Source organism: Copidosoma floridanum, unplaced genomic scaffold, assembly GCF_036245765.1.
Source record: "Copidosoma floridanum isolate Cflo_tuat_1 unplaced genomic scaffold, Cflo_Japanese_pri ptg000011l, whole genome shotgun sequence".
NCBI lineage: Eukaryota > Metazoa > Arthropoda > Insecta > Hymenoptera > Encyrtidae > Copidosoma > Copidosoma floridanum.
The window spans coordinates 4317262-4338243 of NW_028321888.1; the positions used below are offsets into that span (position 1 = coordinate 4317262).

Genomic DNA, 20982 nt, shown 5'->3' on the forward strand with positions numbered 1-20982 from the left:
AATTTAAAGTTGCTGGGCTTATTCTACAACAGACTTGAATGTAGTGATAAATCTAAATACATAAAGAAATGTAAAATCCTATTCTACATTAGGATTCTAGGGACTTTTACCTTATAGAGAAAAGCTAAACCCGGTTGCTAACTGTCAGATGATAATCAGCTGATTATTAGCTACCATTGTAGCATAATATTTGCCTGATATTAACCCAATTTTCTCATAATTATTACTTGATTTTCAGCTAATTTACACCCAGTAGTAATTGGCGAAATTTATGTAAAAATAAGTTCAAAATCAGATAATAATCATGTAAATGTCGGGTCAATTCTGCTCAGTAAGCTTCAAGCACAGCTTACCTTATTTACATGATATTTACAATACATTAAGCTTATTTTTACGTGATTATCAGCAATCACATATCCGGTGAAAATTAGGTGATAATCGGTAGAAAATCGGGTAAATATCAGGTGAATATCATTTTAAAATGTTAGGTGATCATCATCTGACGTTTAGCAACCGGAAAGGGTTATGGGTCAATACTAAAACTAGATTCTGATCGGTATTCGAACCAAAATATATTTAAGAATAGTGTAGTCTATTATAAATAATAAATGTTTGGTGAAGCTGTGTTACTTCCATAAGGAATAAATATAATTAATTGTTTACCAAATACAGCATCATAGACATCTTCTGGAATGCACGTGAAATAATTTGTTTCCAAATCAACTCTGACAATCAGTTTCATTAGCTTCCTTGACACGTCAGCAGAATCTTTTGCTACTTGTATAATTTTTTTGAGTTTTTTCTTTGAAACATACACATTATTCTGGCAATACAGTTCAATCTATATTTAAAAAGTGTTGTTTTATAAGACATGTTTGTGTTACACTACTTATTGCGTTTCCTATATTAAAAAAGAGAGTAATTTCAAATAAAGCTTTTGCATTTGTTTCGTGACTGGTTCAAACTAAGATAGCGTGGTTATAATTGAAATTAAATTGTTATTTTTATTAATAAAACGGAATTGAAATTAGAATTTTATTTAATTATGTTTTTTTTAGACAAACAGTCAAATGTTAATATAAATTACGGTAACGAGGATTTAAATTATAAGTTAAGTACGTTACATATATCTTCATTTAGCAAGATAAAAAATACTAAGAAGTAGAAAAAATTAATTATCCAACAGTCAACACTCTGACTGTTAATATATTTAATAAGTGCGCCACTTGATCTTTTTGGTACATCTATTCCAAATTGGATATTATTAATTAAAAAAACAAGATAGTAAGGTCGCTTGAGTAAACCACAGTGTGCCCACCTAAAAAAAACAACGGAATTCCATGTGTAATTACTTCTGTAAGAACTTTTTCAGAAGGGAGTATCTTAACAACGACAGAAATAGTAGCAGAAATATGTAATCAAACTATTGTTATTTTTAAGTAAACTAATGTTTAGTTGTAAAATAAGGAAATGGTAAAATATTTAATTAAGTAATAATTAAAGGATTTACTATGATTTACATCAAGAAAAATTAATAACATAACGACTTGACCATAGGCCAGGTGTATGACTAGTGCTGCCCTCATTTACCATCAAAGCCCATGTTAAATCTTATAAATGAAAAATAGTTTACATGGATGTTATGGACACATCGACTCCCAAATCCCGTAAGACACAATCTTAAAATAAGTAGTGGGGCCAGCCCGGTTCACTAACATTATGCAACCAGCGAATAGGTAAAACAAGGAAAATTACTATTTCGTCTTCATGTATTGTGACATGAGCTATAAATGGATGAAAAATATCAAAGTACAACAAATAGTATGGTATGGTATTTTGTTTCTAGTACTCTTTTCGGCGTTCAATATATCAGAGACCTTTTTGCTTTCAACTTTTTGCCCTAACCGCATGGTGTGCGAGTCTTTCGTGCGGACATCTTGCAAAGTTTCCCTCAGACGACTCGGTCATCCATCTTATTAGGTACTATTTACAGGGTGCAGCGATTGTCTCAAACACACCTAAGCTATTATCAAGTTTAATAGAAGGATATTTTCCAATAAACCATCTAATTCGCTGTACCTAAGCTTTTTTATAATCGACAGTGGCTTTACACGATGAGCTGTCCAGGGTCATGTATTTTTTCTTTCCATCGAAAAAGAAGCCCGTTGAGGTCCAGACATCACCAGAAAAGTCCACTATTTGTTTTAAAAATCATATAATTGGTTTATCGGCATGCTGGGTAGTCATTCTATCGGAAAAGACCGAAAAAAAATCTCGATAATTTTCGACGGGATTTGAACCCACGACTCCTCTCGTATCTCTGGCTAGGAGCTAGGAGGCTAGATCGCTAAGCACTAAGCCATCGAAGCTTGTAAGTTAATCAAATATATAAATAAAAAATAACTGACTACCGTTGTCTCTCTCATCTGTCAAGATTATTTCATCTGCAACATCAGCACTGGATTTCACCGCATTGATTTCAGGAGCTTATTTACAATGGAATAATAATATTGGAAAAATAATTCTTTGAAAAACATAAAAAAGCAGAAGAAATATTTACTTTGGGTACACTGGTTAACTTTAACTACTTCTGATGAGCGTCTCTCATTCAAGGACATAAAACCTACAAAGAACACCATAATAATACAAATGTATTATAAAATAAATTACAATAGATAATTATAAAATTCTGTCTTTGCAATTAATACCCACCTGAAAAATGGATGACGAGACTCTATGAGCAATTACTTCACGAAAGCCATACCGCAATACATATGGTTTTACATATGGCTTTACAGAAGGGGTTTTGAATTGGTGATGACATATGTAATGCCACATGGAATTACAAATGGAAAAAAAAAATTTTCATCTAAACATAACTGCAGGATTTTGTAATGCGTTATTTAATGCTGAAGAAATGTGTCAGCATCCAGATGATAAATCCAAAAGAAGGGGATTTAGCTGATTTTCCCTTAATATTAAAAAATTGTATTTTTTAATTTTTTCTTTTATTCCTCAAATAGTACTTGAACTATATTGTTTTAGAATCATTATCCAGATGGTAAACATGCTCGACAACAGTAAATAACAAATTACAGTACATTGCAGTTATTTCTAGATAATGAAAATTTTTTTTTGTCCTTCAATTTGTAATTCCATGGGTTTTTTCATATGGCATTACATATGGCATCTTCAATTCAAACCCCCTTTTGTAAAGCCGTATGTAAAACCAAATGTAATGCCGTATAGGTTTCTCAAAGCAATTACTCTTGTGTTACCGTCCAGGTTATTATTTTTTTAATTATTAGTTATTAAAATAACTATTACTCATTGAATTCAATCGTTTTACATAAATATGATGTTTAAATGTCGCGCACAGATCTAATTTAAAGCTTTGCGCTTGGTAGCAGGTGGACGAGAATCTTTTTCGAGAATGTCAAATTGGCTTTAGAGATCAATTAACGGTGAGAACGTTGGGTTGGAGGCTCTAGGCATGGTGAGACAATGCTTCTGCTGGATTCCGATGCCGCCCTTGCAACTGGTGCCGCTGGTGATTGGTTGGGCAGTGACTCGCAGCAGTCAAGGAGAGCCTATACTTAATGCATTTGTCTCTTTTGCTTGATTGTTAGACAGTACATGAGCAATAGCACCAAGGGAAGTTGTCAATGGTTGTCGAGAGTAGGTAAAAGAGAGAGTTGACACACAGAAATTTTGTGTGGTTATATACAGTATTATTTATTGCAACTAGTTATTACTTTAGTCACTGCCGTAGCGTAGGTCTTGTCGGGTGAGCGAGAACCTAGCTTTGGCGATACGGCAGGATGCTGTAGAGTCGTAGCGCTGCCCTTTTTATATACTTTAAGCTACTTTCTTACTTGCGATATGTACCAGAAACTAGTAGTTGTCACCGAGCGAGCTATAGGCGGTACTTACTATCAAGCAAAAATTTGGAAATTGGAGCTGCGCGCGAAATTTAAAAATCAAATTTATGTAACACGATTGAATCAAATGAATAATAGTTACTTTAATAATTAATAATTAATAAAATCATACCTCGGACAGTAATACTTGGATGTCTGTTATTTTTTTTTCAGTTGAATTGTAAGATTGCAACCAATAATAAAACATGTGGTAAGTGTACCTTTGGTAAAAAGCTTTGGATCAATGCATGCTCCATTTTTTAGAACGACAAGGCCATCCAAGTAAGACTTGTCATGTATAAAACAAATAAGAAAAAAACGTATTTGACGAGTCTAAATTACTTGGTAGTTAGTATAATTTAAATCTTTATGAAAATGAACGAATCTGTATATACATAGCTATTATTATGCATACAATAAGGTACTTAATAGTGAATTTAAGAAGTCTAACTAACGTAACTAAACTGATTTGGAAAAACGAGGTTCGTATTCAGAAAATTTAACGTCAAATATTTTAGGGAGATCCAGTAGTAGTATAAGAATCCGGAAAAACTGCAACAGGCGGCCCACCAATTTCCGTCAAGTATCCAGTTAGTTCCTAAAAAGTTAACATTATACAAATGTACCTTTAAGCAGCCGTTAAGTACTAACGAAGTACCTATTCTCGATTTATAAGCATCAAATAATCAGCTGATAATAATCTAACATTTTGGCATGACATTTACTTAATTTACTGATGATTTTCACCTGAATTTCAGCTCATTGTCACCTATTATAAAAATGGTGATAATAAGATGGAAATCAGCTGAATATAATGTAAATATGATTTGAATATAAGGTAAGCTTTGCTAGAAGTTTACTGAACAGAGTTTACCTGATATTCATATGATAAGAACCTGATTTTCACCTAATAATCACCAATTTCATATAAGGTGACAATGAGCTGAAAATCAGATGATAATCGAGAGAATTGTGTAAGTCTCAAGTGAGTATAATTTCAAAATATCGGGTGATTATTATCTGACACTTAGCAATCAAGTCAGGTATCCAGAAAGTGACGGTCAAAAACTGCTTAGTATCCACCTCGTACCCACCAAATATTGTCAAAGTTTTTTCTATGTGTTTGCTAAAAATCCGCAGAGTGCACAGACCTAGAACTCCTTATTTACCGTTAATAACATGCCAAGTTTCAGCCTAGTACTCGTTAAGTACCCTATTGCCAAGATCCACGTGATACGTCCACGTGACTGGCCATCGAAGTTCTACGTGGGCGTGTTAAAATGAAATATTTTTCAATTCAGACAATTCATAATCCTTCATGCCCGCCTAGTGCCGATCATATGCACGTTAATTGTGCTTTCTTTCAGGTACCCGATAAATACCCGTTTAGTATCCATAAGGTATCAGTCATGTTGTAGCCTACTATCCACCAATTGCCCATCAAGTACCCGAATAGCCCTAGATAAAATTTCCAGGTGGATTTACGGCTGGATTTCTAGGTGAATTTTTAGGGTACAGCTAGGTGCACGTCCAGGTGGATCCTGGATTTGCATCTGTTTCCAGGTAGATCCCTGTGGACATGAGCCACTACATTTGGTTTTTCCAGCCAAAGAAGGAGGATTATCTACCTTTTTGTAATGGATTTCAAAGACGATGAGAAAATACATACACATAATCCACAAGGAATTCCTACCAATTGAAAGTTGATTTTAACTCAATCTTTAATAACTATTCAGGGTTTATTTTCAACTGGAAATTCAGTTATATTTTTTGGTAAATATCTTGGTGTATATCCAAGACAAATAAAAAATTTTTTTTCAACCAGGTTACCGCAGCAGACTATTGGCCTAGTCACCGGGGCACCCACCTAGCACCTATGTGTGAGGGTGTATGCCACACTATTTTCCAAACTCTTAACGGATATCATATGTAATCATACCATACTCATGTGGGCATAGTGAGAGCTGAAACACCTTGCCAATTAAGCTGATACTCCCTGCACCAATAGTGCATCGGCTCCACTCACCACTGTGTAACCTTTCCCCGGAGATGAGTCCGCATTTTAGGATTTCCACTTCTCACCAGTTGAGCCGGCGCTCTCTGCCAAAGCATAGGATCCAGGATAATAAGCATCCCTGGAGAAGCCCCATGTTTCAGGGGCGACTCCTCACCGGTAAGACCGGCAATCCTTGCCGGCGCCTGGCATTGGATCCGCTAATCCCTACCTAAGGAAGCCCTAGCACTGTTTCACATGCACCCACATCTGAAGACCTGTGGGACAATGAGAAAACCCTGGAATTACTCTGAATGAAACTTCCACAGGAACCCGGGATTAACCGAACCCACAACCCCTAGAATGACTTTGTATCAGTAGCAAACACGCTTATTACTGAGCCAACGCTGCTCTCCAAGGCAAAATGTTATAGATTTACTTTTTTTTTTCACTACAGAGTTGACTGGGGGTAATATAAGAGAGTTAGAATAACCCTTCCTTGAAAACAGACCTCAGATTCGTATTTGGTAACCCGGAAAACCTCCGAGAGACAATTACCGAGGCAGAATATATCTTTTACGACTGGGGATGATGTGGAGGGGTTACAATTATCCTGCCTTGAAAATAGACCTTGGATTCGTAATCAGCGACATCAAAAACCTCCACGAGATGTTTTCACTGCTGACATGACTGGCAGTAATTTTAAGGGGTTCAAACAACCCTCCCTTGATAACAGATCTTGGATTCGTAGCCAGTAACCTCGAAAATCTACTAGAGACGATTTTTACGGCAAAATTTATATTTTTCCTAATTTTTTTCAATGTTTTAATGGGGGTGACTTTGAAAATGTTAAGAATACCTTATTGTGTTCAATTTTCAGAGCAAGGCAAAGGTTATTGGCAATAAATGTTCGGAAAGGTGTAAGGAATCATAGAAAAAAAAGAATTTTCGAAATCGGAGCTGTTGTACCACTTTTTCAGATTGTATAGTATTACATGGCTTATTTACTGGATTATACTGAAAATGTAGGGTAGATGTTTAGTGGACGTAAACTCGACAAGAAGTGACCACTAGACAGCTATAGCTCAACACCAGGCTCTGGCAAGTATTGTAATGAGTTAATTTAAAGGGTAGGGTCAGGCCATGACGTTAGAAAATACGTATGACACATAACATGCACACACACATGTATATGTAAATACGCACACGTGCTTCCATTAATCTTTTGTTTGTTTATGCTTGTTTGTTTGTTTATTTATCCAAACGTTAAACAAAATATTAATAAGAAAGTTGAACGACTAAAAGGACAAATTCTGAGAGCGTGCAAAGTTTGAGAAAAAAATAAAGCTTCATGTAGTATGATTTCTTAATTTTCGAGTGAAACAAATTATTCAATCCAAAAGCGTTGAATACACATACACTTGCTATAACCCCTCCTATAGTACTGTACAGTAGATATTACATTTATATATATATATGGGTTATTCTGCTGTAAGTTGCTCAGATCGTGTCTGGTACTCATACTCACGTGCCGTAATGAAATCCAAAACTTTAAAAACGTTAAATTGTGTTTAATGTTGTCAACTTCACTTGACATTTAGTCTAATACTGATATATTCATTTCTTCATTGAGATAATCGATCATTTAGAGTCGAATTTTCTATTCCAACCCATGTCCACAACTCAATTTCACTCATAAAAACTTTTACCGTTAAAAAATAAGGCTTATCTACTACTTGAGCGTGTAAGCACTATATACTCTAGCTATTGGTGATTAGATTTGTACCTTAGTCTCACCAAAAATCGACAAAAACAAGTGAGTTTTCACTGCATACATTTTGTCTATATATTTGCCCCATAATCGTGGTTTTAAAAAAAATCAGTTCAAACTAGTAACTTTTTGGATTGGAAATGCTAACCAATGGTCACTTTTTAAAATATAGGACTAAATTAATAAATCCTTACGACAGTAGTACCTGAAGTTGTTACCTCTCGAATAGCCAAGCTCTTCTTTTTGCGTATTTCGCGCGTACAAACATTTCATTCCGTTCCGACCCCCGATGGAACAATCACTCGGTGTACGTGCGCAGGTACGCAAACTACAGTTTCTTATTGCATTTGAGGCTAGTAAATAAAGTATGGGTGGACAAGTTATTGTAATACGTCTATGAGTCGTACGAGCACTACAAACATTGAAAATTCCATTCCGACCCTACCTCATCTCAAAGTGCCGTTTTTTTCGTTTTAGAGCAATCAATCCCAGCCAAACTTTTTCTTCATCACTGTTGGACTAAAAGACGAGACACGTGTCTCGGGGTCTCGTCCAATTGGCCTCTTTTCGCTACATAAATGCAAAAAAGGTGGTGCTACTTCCAACGTTGGTAGCCAAGTGGTGCACTCCATTAGGTGGCTTTATCTGGGCTTAAATTAAAGCAAAAATAGTCTTAATGATTAAAACAAAAATCTTTGAATTTTATGCCCCGAACGAAAAGTTGTAGTGATTTTATAAAAAATACTGAATTTCAGCCAAAATCACATCATTAGCGATATTTACGCTCTAATTGAAACAGGTGTAACTTTTGAATGGAGGCACAAAACCGAACAAAATTTCTCTTTAATCGATAGGTCTTGACCCCAGCTTTCATTGAAGCCCAGTAAGAACACTCGAACTGTTGAAGGAGCTTAGCTACATGTGTTAGAAACAGATACAATTACTCAAAAATCGATGAAAACTGACTTTTATAAAATTTCGTATAATTTTTGACCAGCAAATTTAGTAGTTGTATCGCTTTAGATATTTGTTACTGATTAAGTGTACAGTAGAAATACCATGAAAAAAAATTTTTTGAACCAATTTTTTTTTTTTTTTTTTCCAAGTCGATCTGAGCAAGTTACGGCAGAATCACCCATTTATATATATATATATATATATATATATATATATATATATATTTGTTTTTTCTGGCCAGGCCCTGATCATGGCATGAGGTCATTACACCGTGTGATTAAATCCCCTAATGGAAATTAAATTCAGTGAGAAGTCAAGTTTCGACTTGGCTACGCTGGTGCCAATTTCAGCCAAAGCTGAGCTCTGAAACGGAGCGGCACTCCAGGAGCGCTGGTGAAGGCACGACTTAGTTCTGGCGTGGCCAAAATTGGCTTGACAAGTACCAAGCCTCGGCCGAATTTTGTATGCACTATTCTCAGTCAATGAATTAAATGTGCTATCGTATAAGTAAACAATTAGTGTAAGTTGAAGTACTTTTGTTAACTAATGACTTATATATGATTTACAGTTCAAAACATAACCCTACTACATAGTGTAAGCAAAACGATTAACTTTATTATTCTTAACAAAAAACTATAAATATTTAAACGCATTATAATACCTTATGAAGTTACCTTCATAAAGTTGTATAAACCAACATTTATAAAATTTCACACAATAACACAATAAGACTGAGACTGTAAGGCACTTTTCCTTACAATATGTACATCTATGTATATTGTATACAATATATTCGTCATATGACGCGACTACTAGCGCCGAAGAGTCCTTACATAAGGAAATGAAGTGGCTTAAGTTGAAACTAAAATCTCTACCGTTTCATGCGTTGAAAAGAAAACATCGAAATTTAGCGCCATTCTATAAAGTGAAGAAGCATCATGCGGCAATAACTGGAACTAAAACCTCTCCCATGCGTCTCATGGCAAATTACAATAATATACATATTATATATGATGAGCAGACGAAATCTGGCCATGGCTTGGTACTAGTTAAGCCACGCCAGGGCCAAGTCGCGTCTTGACCAGAGCGCCGTTTCAGGCTAACTAGCGGCCAATGTTGGTGGCTTGACTTGGCCTAAGTGATCTAACGTAGCCATTTGATTTATTTTTTAATTGGGTCTATGTTTAAATCTGGCCAGGTCCTGGTCTTAGCCTTCAGATGACATTCTTGTCAGAAAGGTGTTTATCTAGGTGAACATCACGGTAGTTTTAAAATTGAAGATCCACCTAGATGTACACTTGAAAATCTACCTGGATATTTATTCAAAATTGTATCTGGAATTGTTTTTTAAACTTACTAGAATTAGCAAGAATGAATTTGCAAAGATAAACGTGGAATTAAGCACCCTTTTTCTTTGTGGTCCTGAAAATCCACTGAAATAGGGTGGAAAATCCACCATAATAGACTATAGAATTCACATGCAGTGGATCAAATGTCGACGTGAATCTGCCCAACAACAGCTGGAAGGCCCGGAGTCACCTGTACTTTTACCTAAAGAGACACCTGGATGTACCAAAATTTCAAGTTCGAAATAAACCTAGTTTTTTGTGCAAGATTGAATACAAATTTCCTTATAGTGGCAGGAAAGTACACGTGTATTTTGTCTTGATGTATTTTTATCATCGTAGACATCATCTAAAATAGGGTGGAAAATCTACCTGGAGTGATTATAATATTCATATTAATCTCTTTGGAAACAGCTGGAAATCCAGCTGGACTTTCACTTAGATATACACCAGAAATCCACCTGAAAATTTTATGTAGGAAGTGCATGCCTACAATTCCTTAGATACTCGACAATTGACATGTCCAAGTGCCTGACAAATACTCGCCAAGTGCCTGTCCAGTGCCCGCCTACTGAAATCATTCCATTAAACTTGTTATTAGCTGGGATGTGCTTGAGATAATCGTTGCGCCCTGTTATTAGTAACCACTAGGATAGATGAGGGAGAGGGAGTCGTCTGAGGGAAAATTTGCAATGGGCCCTCACAAAATACTTGCATACTTGGGCAAACGGAGGATAATCAGGGAAAATAGTACAATAAAGGTTTACTATTAGAGGTATTAGGAAACGTAGAAACCCTGAAATTTGTATACGTGGAATCTACATACTACAGCAACTTTTTTTTTATATGTTATGGAGAACGTAACCAAAAATTTTTGACGATTATTTCGTTGAAGTTACAGGTAACAGGATAATAGAGAATATGTGCAGTCAAATACTAGAGACTGCAGGCCAATGTAGATAAGATTAGAGTTAAGAGAGTAATTTAAAATATTTATAGTGATGGTGTAAACAAAAAATGCTATGGCATTTACCGCTTGTCGCTAGTACTGTAACGGGATACCACTTTTTTCCAATTTAGCTGATGCTATGGCTTCTTCTATCCGTACATTTTGTGACATAACTACACTTGATGACTTTGTCTGCGTCTCCCAATAGACTAATGAAAACATTGTAAAGTTATTTATGTCCTGGTTTTTAAATAGTTAATGATGATGATGATGATGATGATGATGATGATGATATGATGATGATGATATGATGATGATGATATGATGATGATGATGATGATAATGATAGATCATTTATGCCATCATCCACACCACAACGCTTCACTTCGTCCCCTGGACTGCGCTGCAGCGACTCCGCCTCGCACCACGCGGACCGCGAGCGCACGGCCACCACGTCCTGCTCGTCCTGGACCACGAGGGGCTTCTGCTCGTCCTAGACCCACACTACTGTGCACACACTCACACTCCGTCTCCAATTTTACACACTACCATACTCTCCCTCTCTCTTTCTCTCCCTCTCTCTCTTAACTCTGCTATACACCTTCACACACGACAAAATGCATGACCAATGGCAGCACTCCAAAGCATGCACCTCGCGGTATCTCGTACACCTCGTCTGGTCAACCCACATACTACTCTCTCTCTCTCTCTCTCTCTCTCTCTCTCTCTCTCTCTGTCTCTCTCTCTCTCTGTCTTCGCTATACTCTCTCTCGCTATAGCCTCACTTCCTGGTCAAACGTCCACCAGTCCAACCCAGTGCGATATCCGGGGTCTTCGAGCGGGTCGCTCATTTTGCGGCTTCACTTTTCTCTTCTGTTTCTTTCTTTTACCCTCTTCTTCTTGTCTCAGCGGCTTCCGTAGTCCTCGACCTGGAGATCTCGTCTTTCTGAGAGAACGCAGCAGCTGCTAGACTCGTGCACACACTTGTCTCTTTTCTCTTAACACTCTATGCACATTTTCTCTCTCTCTCTCTCTCAAACTCTTCTCTCGCCACGAAAACGCGCAAATCGCTAAAGCTCTCGCTGCTCACAATAGACATGATATGATATAACTGATTTTGCTTTAAAATTTTATGTATTAGGTTTAGGTATTGCCATAGAATAAGACAAAAAATGTAAATTTTGATTTTCACAGTAACACACTTTGTCATCGACAATTATATTTTTAATTCAAATACATTCAAAAATAATACTTGTATTTGCCTCAGTTGTTTGAATTACTTCATCAAATACAAATATTTTTAGTCAAGTATTTAATTTAAATATTTGAAATACAATTAATTAATTTTAAATTCAATGGTATTTGTAGTAAATTATTTAAAATATATCTGTATTTCATTAAATAAATTGAAATACTTCTATCAAATAAATTTTAATTTCAAATAGATTATTTAAAGTTCGTTGACCAAATGTTATTGTATTTTAAGCTTTTTGTATTCAAAACATTTTATTTCAAATGTTATATTTAAAATGAAGTATTTAGATTTTTTGAACTCAGTTTTATGTTTTTAAAATATTTCAATTAAAACGCCATCAGAATTCGTTAAAATAATGAAAGATACTGTAATAAAAATTTTAAGCAATTATTACTTAATATTAAAAAAAGTTTTATTTAATTAATTAAAAAGTTTTTTTTTCAAATAATTAATACGATTTTGCCCAAGTCTGTATACATACAAACATACATACATAAATACATATTAGAATCGACAAAAGTCTTAGCTCCCATTCACTCTTTATTAGCTCTCCCTTGATTTACACAGTTATTTACTTATTTTCAAGTGGTTCTTGATCCAGATTTATTCAGACAAGCTCTCCTCCACTTCATCAAAGAATCCCACAATCTCTTGCTGCACCATGTAAGTAACCTCTTTCTAATTTATCTCTAGCAGCTCTAAGGATACAATTTTTTATTCATTGAGAACTTAACAAAACTTGTGAAATGAAAATATTTCATTATCAAAAAAACTAAGCTCTTAGAAAAAAAATTATATGTAGAAACGCCTTTATTCTATAGTCAATTAGAGAGGCTATTCTACACATGACTTCTTTTGTGGTTTTTTTTAATAAAGAAAATTTTTTTCTAGTACTTAAATGATCAACTTATAGTTCTAGTTTATTTTAAGTTTGTGGCTAAAATTTGTTTCATAATAGACGCTTCGAATAATATCATTTAATATTCAATTTTGTAGATATTTTATAGAACAAATCTTTGTTAGTTGAACTTGACTCATGTTGACACTAGCTGCATCATGTTATTTATAAGGTGAATCATCCAAAAGATAAAGAGTAGTAAAATAAAAAATACTTAAATGTATTAAACATAGAAAAAAAGGTAATAACTACTTAATTTTACAAGTGTATTTCTACAATATACCAAAAGTACATAATTAAATTTTTTTTAAACAACGATCTATTTATTTTAATATACTGTTTACTAGAAAGAAATGTAAAAAATCTGACATATTTATTTTCAAGATCTATTCACTTTCTAATGTAAATACTATTTTATGATTAATGGAGATGCACATTCACAAAAAGGCACATGAAAAACATTATGTAATAAATTTTTTTACTGCCATAAATATCAGAGTGATAGAAAATAAGCAGAAAATAAGTATTTATGTTAGGGGTTACATTATTTGTCAATGATAACTAAAAAGCAAAACACATTTCCATTGATACCTTACATCCCATAAGAATAATAGTAACTGTATTTTTAAACGTAGAAAATCTTTTTAAAGGGATGATTTAAAAACTATCATCATTTTAACCAGTGAGTCTAGTTATGATATTCTCAAACAGAATGTCGATTACTATAGTCGCTCACTGACATTGCTTTAAAAACATGGCTTTTAGTTATGTAGCTGGGTATCCCAGCAACCAATGAAACTCTGACAGTTATGAATTTACCATATTTGACACCCTAGTTCGTGAAAACGACCGAGTGCCATGACAACAAAGGCATTGTAATTGCTAACGCCCCTGATGTACGGGACACCTGACTGGAGCATAACCAGCTTCATTGGTTAAGAGCGTCTTGATCGTTCTTCCAACCCAACTAGTGATGTCAAGGCACCTCTAGCCACAACAACAAACTAAAGAGAACAACCTTAAAGAGTTCGGTCAGTTTTATTTGCTGGAAATATTAACAGCCTCTGACTAAAAGTGTCACTACTGGGCCCTTTTAAGGGCTATTATAAATTTTTACGTTTGCTAAACCACCGTTAAAAAGAGCCATCCAAGGTTAAATTATCTTACCAACAAACGATTTAAAAAAACTATTTCTGATAAATATTACAAAGCAACTTTCGATAACGATTTTTCCTCTTATAACTGTGTTCCGACTTTTCCTCTTATAAAGCCGGCCACTTTTAAACTAAGTCAGTCATACACTGGCACACATTACAAGCGGAGTTGCTTATCGCGAGGCTACGTACCTCAGCCACTGACAACCCTGTGTAACCCTTTTAACTGTAAATATTTAACCAGGAATTACCGATCTTCTCTAAGGTCTACAATTGGCAAACTTAAGAGTGAAACTATAAAAGAGAAACAAACTTGATGAAACGAAACAGTCTTTAACAGACTGGTGTCAGGAACCATTTTCCATCTTGGTTCAAAAAAAAAAATTAAGCTCTGCGAAAAAAAGGTTCTTTAGACACCAACGTATCCAGCGTAACACCAGGATACATTTGGAAAGGGCAGTACAACTATATCTCTAACGTTTCAAAGTGTTGAGGTTTTCCTCCCAACCGGTCTGAAGCTACAATTGCATGCTCTGCAGGCCAGAGAAGACCACCCTGAGGTATCCAGGCAGTCACGTTTGTTGGAAACTTCACTTGAGAAAAAGTTTAGTTCACCGGTTCTTTGTAGGGCCATCTAACTTTAAACTACTTTGCCAATAAATATATTTACAGCTTAACAAAGTTGGCAAAAAAACATCCCACAAGGCTCACAAAATTTTTATCTCAATGCATTGTATTTTTTTTTTACTTTTTTACAACTTATTGTGCGATCAAATCTGCATGGATTCCAAAACTTTTTTTACTTGGAATTTTTTTTATTTCAAGAAGCGTCAATAATAGATGCAAAATTTTTAAATAAAAATATTTTTCTTTACGTGTAAACACACTAAGGTATTTCACTCAGTAAGACTGGAACAAAGCCAAGACAGATTGAATAGTATTTTATATAATTCATTATTACAAATGGTGCTAATATCGGCGCATCGAGCGCACAGTAAGCAAAGACTACACTAGTATATAAAATAGACTCATGAAACATTAAATTATTGAAATTATGTATTGTACCTTTTCTAATGTCTGTTCATAAGCGCCTATACTCACAATCAAGCTTATAGCAAACGGATAAAGTAAATTAGCTTGATACGCTTTATTGACAATTGCGATAGGAACTCGGAACCCAAGATTCTTTAAATTTCTGACTTCTTTGGATAATGTTATGATTTCTGGTAAAAAGTTTACTTTCATTTTTAATATGTTGCCACGACCAGAACGTGATCTAAGATTTTCAATTGCAAATATTCTGCCAGTAACACCAATATTACGTTGCTGTACTTTTCGTGCCCAATCATCAAAAATTTCTTGAGTAGATAACTTCATTCGAAAACTATCTCCATCAGCTTTTAATTTCTGGCCTTCTATGTGATTTTCCCATCCTTTACCTGTAACAAAATAAATATTGTTAAAAAACATTTCTTCACGTAACTAGCCAAGTGTAAACTAAATGTAGTTGATAAGCTACCTTAAGTGAAAGCTAAAAAAAGTATATAATCACCGTATGAATGAATTAGTTACGTGGCAAAAAGCTATGCACGGCAGTTCCTTACTGCCTAACCATTTACTTTCTACTAATTAAAATATTGGTAAAATAATCTCTGCGAAAAACGTGATTAATAAGTATGCAAAAGAAAATTTGTAGGTTAAACTACTGGTATAGTGAATCTCCGCAAAAAAATGATTAATAATATAATATAAAATACTGGATATTTTATGCAATAAGCCTGATCTGCTGACAGATTGTAAAAACAAATTGACTTCATACAATTAGGTTACATTACTTATATACCCAGGCAACTAATACACAATACTAGCTCTAAATACTTAGTGGAGCGTAAGAAAAAGATAGAAAAAAGAATAGGACTTTCATGTTTCACCCTAAACTATCTAAAAGACTCGTCAGTATAACTATGCTTGCAATCTTAGTTACAGACACTTGTAACACAGAATAAACTAATGCTTGCGCATTTATTTGCTGCATGCAAGTATGTAGAAAAATCACAAGCAATACTAACGTAAAACAAGAACTGTATTAAGAAATGAAATGGGTAAGTGTTTTATCTCGAATAAGATCATTGTCATAGCTACACTGAGAAGTCCTGCCAACGATCAAGTATAAAATGTTCGAATCCTATACTTTTTGTCACCTTTTTCTCATGCTCTACTAAGTACTTTACGTACATAGAATTTGAACTCACTAGGGTATGTGAGCTATTTCAACTGATTATAGACAATTAGATTACTTAATTGCTCTAAGCATACTATGTGCTTAAGGGAGCGGTAGTACGTGGTACAGTACGCGTTAAAAGTTTAGTGCGCAAAAATCTAAGCTAACTGTTAACCTCACTTGATCTGTAATGATGAACTTTTATTAGTGACTGTATTGCGCGGTTTGGGCCCAGTCATCTATTTGCTTCGTTTTCGTCAAATTCTTGTCACAATGTGCAACTTTACACTACAAAATCTCATAACCTATGAAGCTAGGATTTCTGAAATTTGGGACAGTAAATCTTAATGTAGTCAGCTTGGACGTATTAATGTTTTACAAAAATTAATTAAAAATTAAACGAATTAAATGAGAAAACCTATTTTTTTCAATAAGCTCACAACGATGTTTCCATCAGAGACCGTGTGAAACAAAAAAAATTAGTCGTTTTTTGTCTTAAAAACGAAGCTAGTTCCTCAAAAATTTTTGTATGATATATAGTGATGAAATTAGTGTCTCATAAATTTTTAAAGAAATTCTATAGAAAATATAATATCACGATAACCTCGTTAATAGACAAAATCAATAGTATTTAAAATATTAAGTACTTTCAAGTGTCATTAGCTTTCAATACTATGAGCTTACTACGTAAAAACATCAAATTTTAAAAAACCTTCTTCTTTCATGATTTGCAAATAAGTAAGAAAAAAAAAAGTATTTAGAAACATCGCCTACAACTTGGTAAAAAATTGACTTATACATAAGATCTAAATGGCTTTTTTGGTAAGGATCTTTTTAAGATTGAGCAGTACACAGACTGTTGGCAAATCTTCCAGTATACCAAAGTGCGTCAGAATATCAAGCGGTTTTTTAAGATTGTGAACAATATTTGTACGTTTACTAGTAGGGCTCTCCCCATTGCGCAGCTTGTGCAACAACTCCTTGTAAATAAGTTGTTCCTTTCAACACCACTCAAAATAATTAAAACTTGAAATATGACTACAAACAAGAATTTTTTCATAAATGCCATACTATTATGTGACAACAATGGCTATTCTCAGCTTTGCTAAGACTCTTAATTTATTAGAAAAAGTGACTAAAATAGGTGTTGTAATGAATACAATTTGAGAGATAAAAGTCGGATTAAAGTAAATTATAAAGTCACGAACATAAACAATCGATAGTGCATTGCATACATCCAACAACAAATTATTAAAGGTTTGGTGAACTACAAACGCAAATAGTATTTAAAGAATTATTACAAAGAAAATCAAGAAAACAAAGTAGGTATCGTCATAAAAATAATCCATTTAAGCCTTTTGAGTAAATAAGATTCTTGGACAGTGAATATTTTGTATAATGCTAGCAAAGAGATTAGTTCGTTTGTACGAAAAAGTCGTCGAAAGCTCTTATAGGAGACAGTAGTATTAAAATAAAAATTAGCGGGACCATCCCCACCATACAGGTTATCTAGGTAACCACCTAAAATATTCTAATTTGTAAGGAAATATAATGGAATTGCGATATCAGTTAATCAATCGGCTCTTGCTAATACGCTTGACATGAGAAGTCAATTCACTCGCTTTTCTTAAGGTTGTAGCAGAGTAGTTATACAACCAGGATACATTCTTTGGCAAAAATAATGGCTAACGCATAATCAAGCTGCTGAGCCAGACATACCAATGATAAAAAAAATTAAAGAAGAAATACGCGAAGCTGTACAGAACTCAAGAGCTGGTAGTGTGAAGACGGCATTAGATTATATCACAACTGTGTAAGTAATGTCTTATTATTTAAGCAATTTGCAGTACGTTGCTGTAGGGAGCTGCATCCGTTGGTGGCTACCTCGTGCCATGACTCTTTTTTTTCCAGGTTACCACGACAGCCTACTGGCCTAGTCGCCGGGGCCACTCACTAACCACTTGTGTGTGGGGGTGTATTGCAGCACCTATTTCCACCCCTTTAACTGATATTGTACTTGATCCATGGGCACAGTATGAATATCTCCGGTAAAACATCTTGCCAGTTAAGCTGACACTCTCCGCACCAATGGTGCATCGGGTCCACTCACCACTGTGTAGCCTTTCCCCGGAGAGGACTCCATACTTCAGGACGTCCACTCCTCGTCGATTAAGCTGGTGCTCTCTGCCGAAGCATCGGATCCAGGCTAATTAGCATCCCCGGAAAAGCCTTATGTTTCAGGGACTACTCCTCGCCGGTAAGGCCAGCGATCCGTGCCTGGCGCATCGGATCCTCTAATTCCTACCTATAGCCCCAACACTGTTCGCATTTACCCAGGCTCGAAAACCTGTGGGGCAAGGGAAAAACCCTGAAATTACACTAACGGAAAATTCTACGAAAAAACCCGTCCCAAAACAGCAGGGGTTACATAGAAACTTTTTCCAATGAAAACAGTTTTTGAAAAAATCTGCATTCACCGGGAATCGAGCCCACGACCCCTAGAACAGCGTTGTATCAGTAACAAGCACGCTTACCACTGAGCCAACGCCGCACTGTGTTATGACTGATTAGTATTTTATAAAACTTCTATGGTATACGTTGTGTCAAATTTGTATATTTATTTCCCTGTTATAAATTAAAAAAAATAAAATAATTCACCACCGTAGTGATAAAGGCTGATGCCGTTAAATAACATGATCACCCTTACAAATTGTAGTAATAGTGCACTGGGCTCGATATACAACTTGCGATAAGAAAAATTATACATAGCGTGACAAGTTAGAGTTGCAACACATTGTTCTCATATTTAAATTCGAAAGGTACGGATACGGATATATAACACGGATACCAGCAGGCGAAGATACTGAGCTATGTAGGGCGATCAATAAGTACTTTAACAGCAGGATATAGCGTACTGAGCGAATTATCCTAAATTTAACGTTATTTTTTGCAGAATTTTCAATACAGCAGTTTATAAACTACAAGCATTACAATTAAGGGGATGTTTACCCTCTTTCGAACTCTTATCATCATGACGCTGGCAATTATGAGCAGTAGCGTTGCCACGCAGTGGAGAAGCCCAGCCGATAAGCAGACTGACTACTAATTACTCTTCCAGTGGTAGATGTGCGTATGTTTTGTCATACAGCAGTGCGTCTGCCAGAACTGCCATAAGGATGCAGTCCCACAACACGCAATAGAGCGTGCAAGATAAAATCATCTCCATAATTTTATGTATTTAGTCTATCCTGCTGCTACATGGACCACCTTTAGAACATCCAGCTGCAAATGTTTACTATGACAACCAAGCGATTACAAGATTACTTATTATCTTGTTTTAACATGGTTATTAGAAATCTAAAAAAAAATTATTATAAATTATGTCACACTCAAAAACTTGAGAACATTTTCTTATCTCTTCATACGTCTGCACAATAAAACCGTTTTTTTTAACTTGATTGTGGACGCGAAGTATACAAGCTAACACTTCATTACGCTTTTCCTAATGAAATCGTAACAAATAATTATTTGTAGATTATGTGCCAAAAGCTTTTTTCACAGTTTCTTGTTTTTAAAATTTCAGTACTCTCAATGTTGGTAAGAAAATTAATTTTTCTTCCATGGAGCGGCGCTTATTCGATAAAAAGCTAAGGCTCCTTTGATACAAAGTATCTGGAATATTAATGATCTGCAATCTCTGCATAAGAAATTTATTGAAGGATGTATTTGATACAAATACAAAGAAAAAACGATTGAATGGGAGTCCCCAAATGATAAGTGATCGGGGCAGCCAGACTCACCTACTTTTCTTCGGTAGACAACTTGTACAGTCGTTTTTTGACAAGCCGTTAACACTATGTTGCGATAGTACTGTTAGGATTGTGCCTAAAGTGAAGGTAGTAACTCAATTCGTAACGTCAATGGTTAACATTGACGGTATGGTAAAAATGATCTTTTTTATCATTTGTCTCTATTGATGCATATTTGTGTCTGTTTTTTATCGTTACTATGAGATTTTAAATTTTTTGTGCATACAAAAATTTAAATAATATTCGCACTTTAGCGTTTCTCACTTCACAATAATTTTTCTTTACGTTCACATACATTTTAAAAAACAACAGAATCTTAGAATTCATTAAAATTTATGTTTTAACGCCTAGGATGCACTCTGCTCACAGTTAGATATAAACAAGCTATATGTAGTGTCAGTAACTACAACTTGCTACAAAATTTCGTTAGTGGGTACTGGTAAATGCATGTGTGTGTTTTTGTATTGTTTCTATCAAATACAACATTTTGAACTGTATACAAAAATTTAAGTAGTTTTCTTACTTCTGCGTTTCTGATTTCAGAATATTTTTTTCGTCAATACACATTTTAAAAAATATCGGAAACTTGAGTTTTTTTAAATTTATGTTTTAACGTCTATGACGTACTCTGCTCACGAATAAATACGAACAATTTATAGTTAATGAAAACAATTACAACTTACTACTAAATTTTTTGAAAGTTGGCTAA

General features: G+C 34.8%; 1 protein-coding gene across 3 annotated transcripts in view; it reads right to left on the reverse strand.

Moving 5' to 3' along the window:
* Positions 1 to 20982, reverse strand: part of Dhc64C (dynein heavy chain, cytoplasmic) — an 897235-nt gene that overhangs the window by 665226 nt on the left and 211027 nt on the right. For all 3 annotated transcript variants that reach the window (XM_089590008.1, XM_089590007.1, XM_089590009.1), the window contains exon 5: positions 15309 to 15682. In XM_089590008.1, the coding sequence (XP_089446134.1) occupies positions 15309 to 15682 (374 nt within the window). The remainder of the gene's footprint in view (positions 1 to 15308; positions 15683 to 20982) is intronic.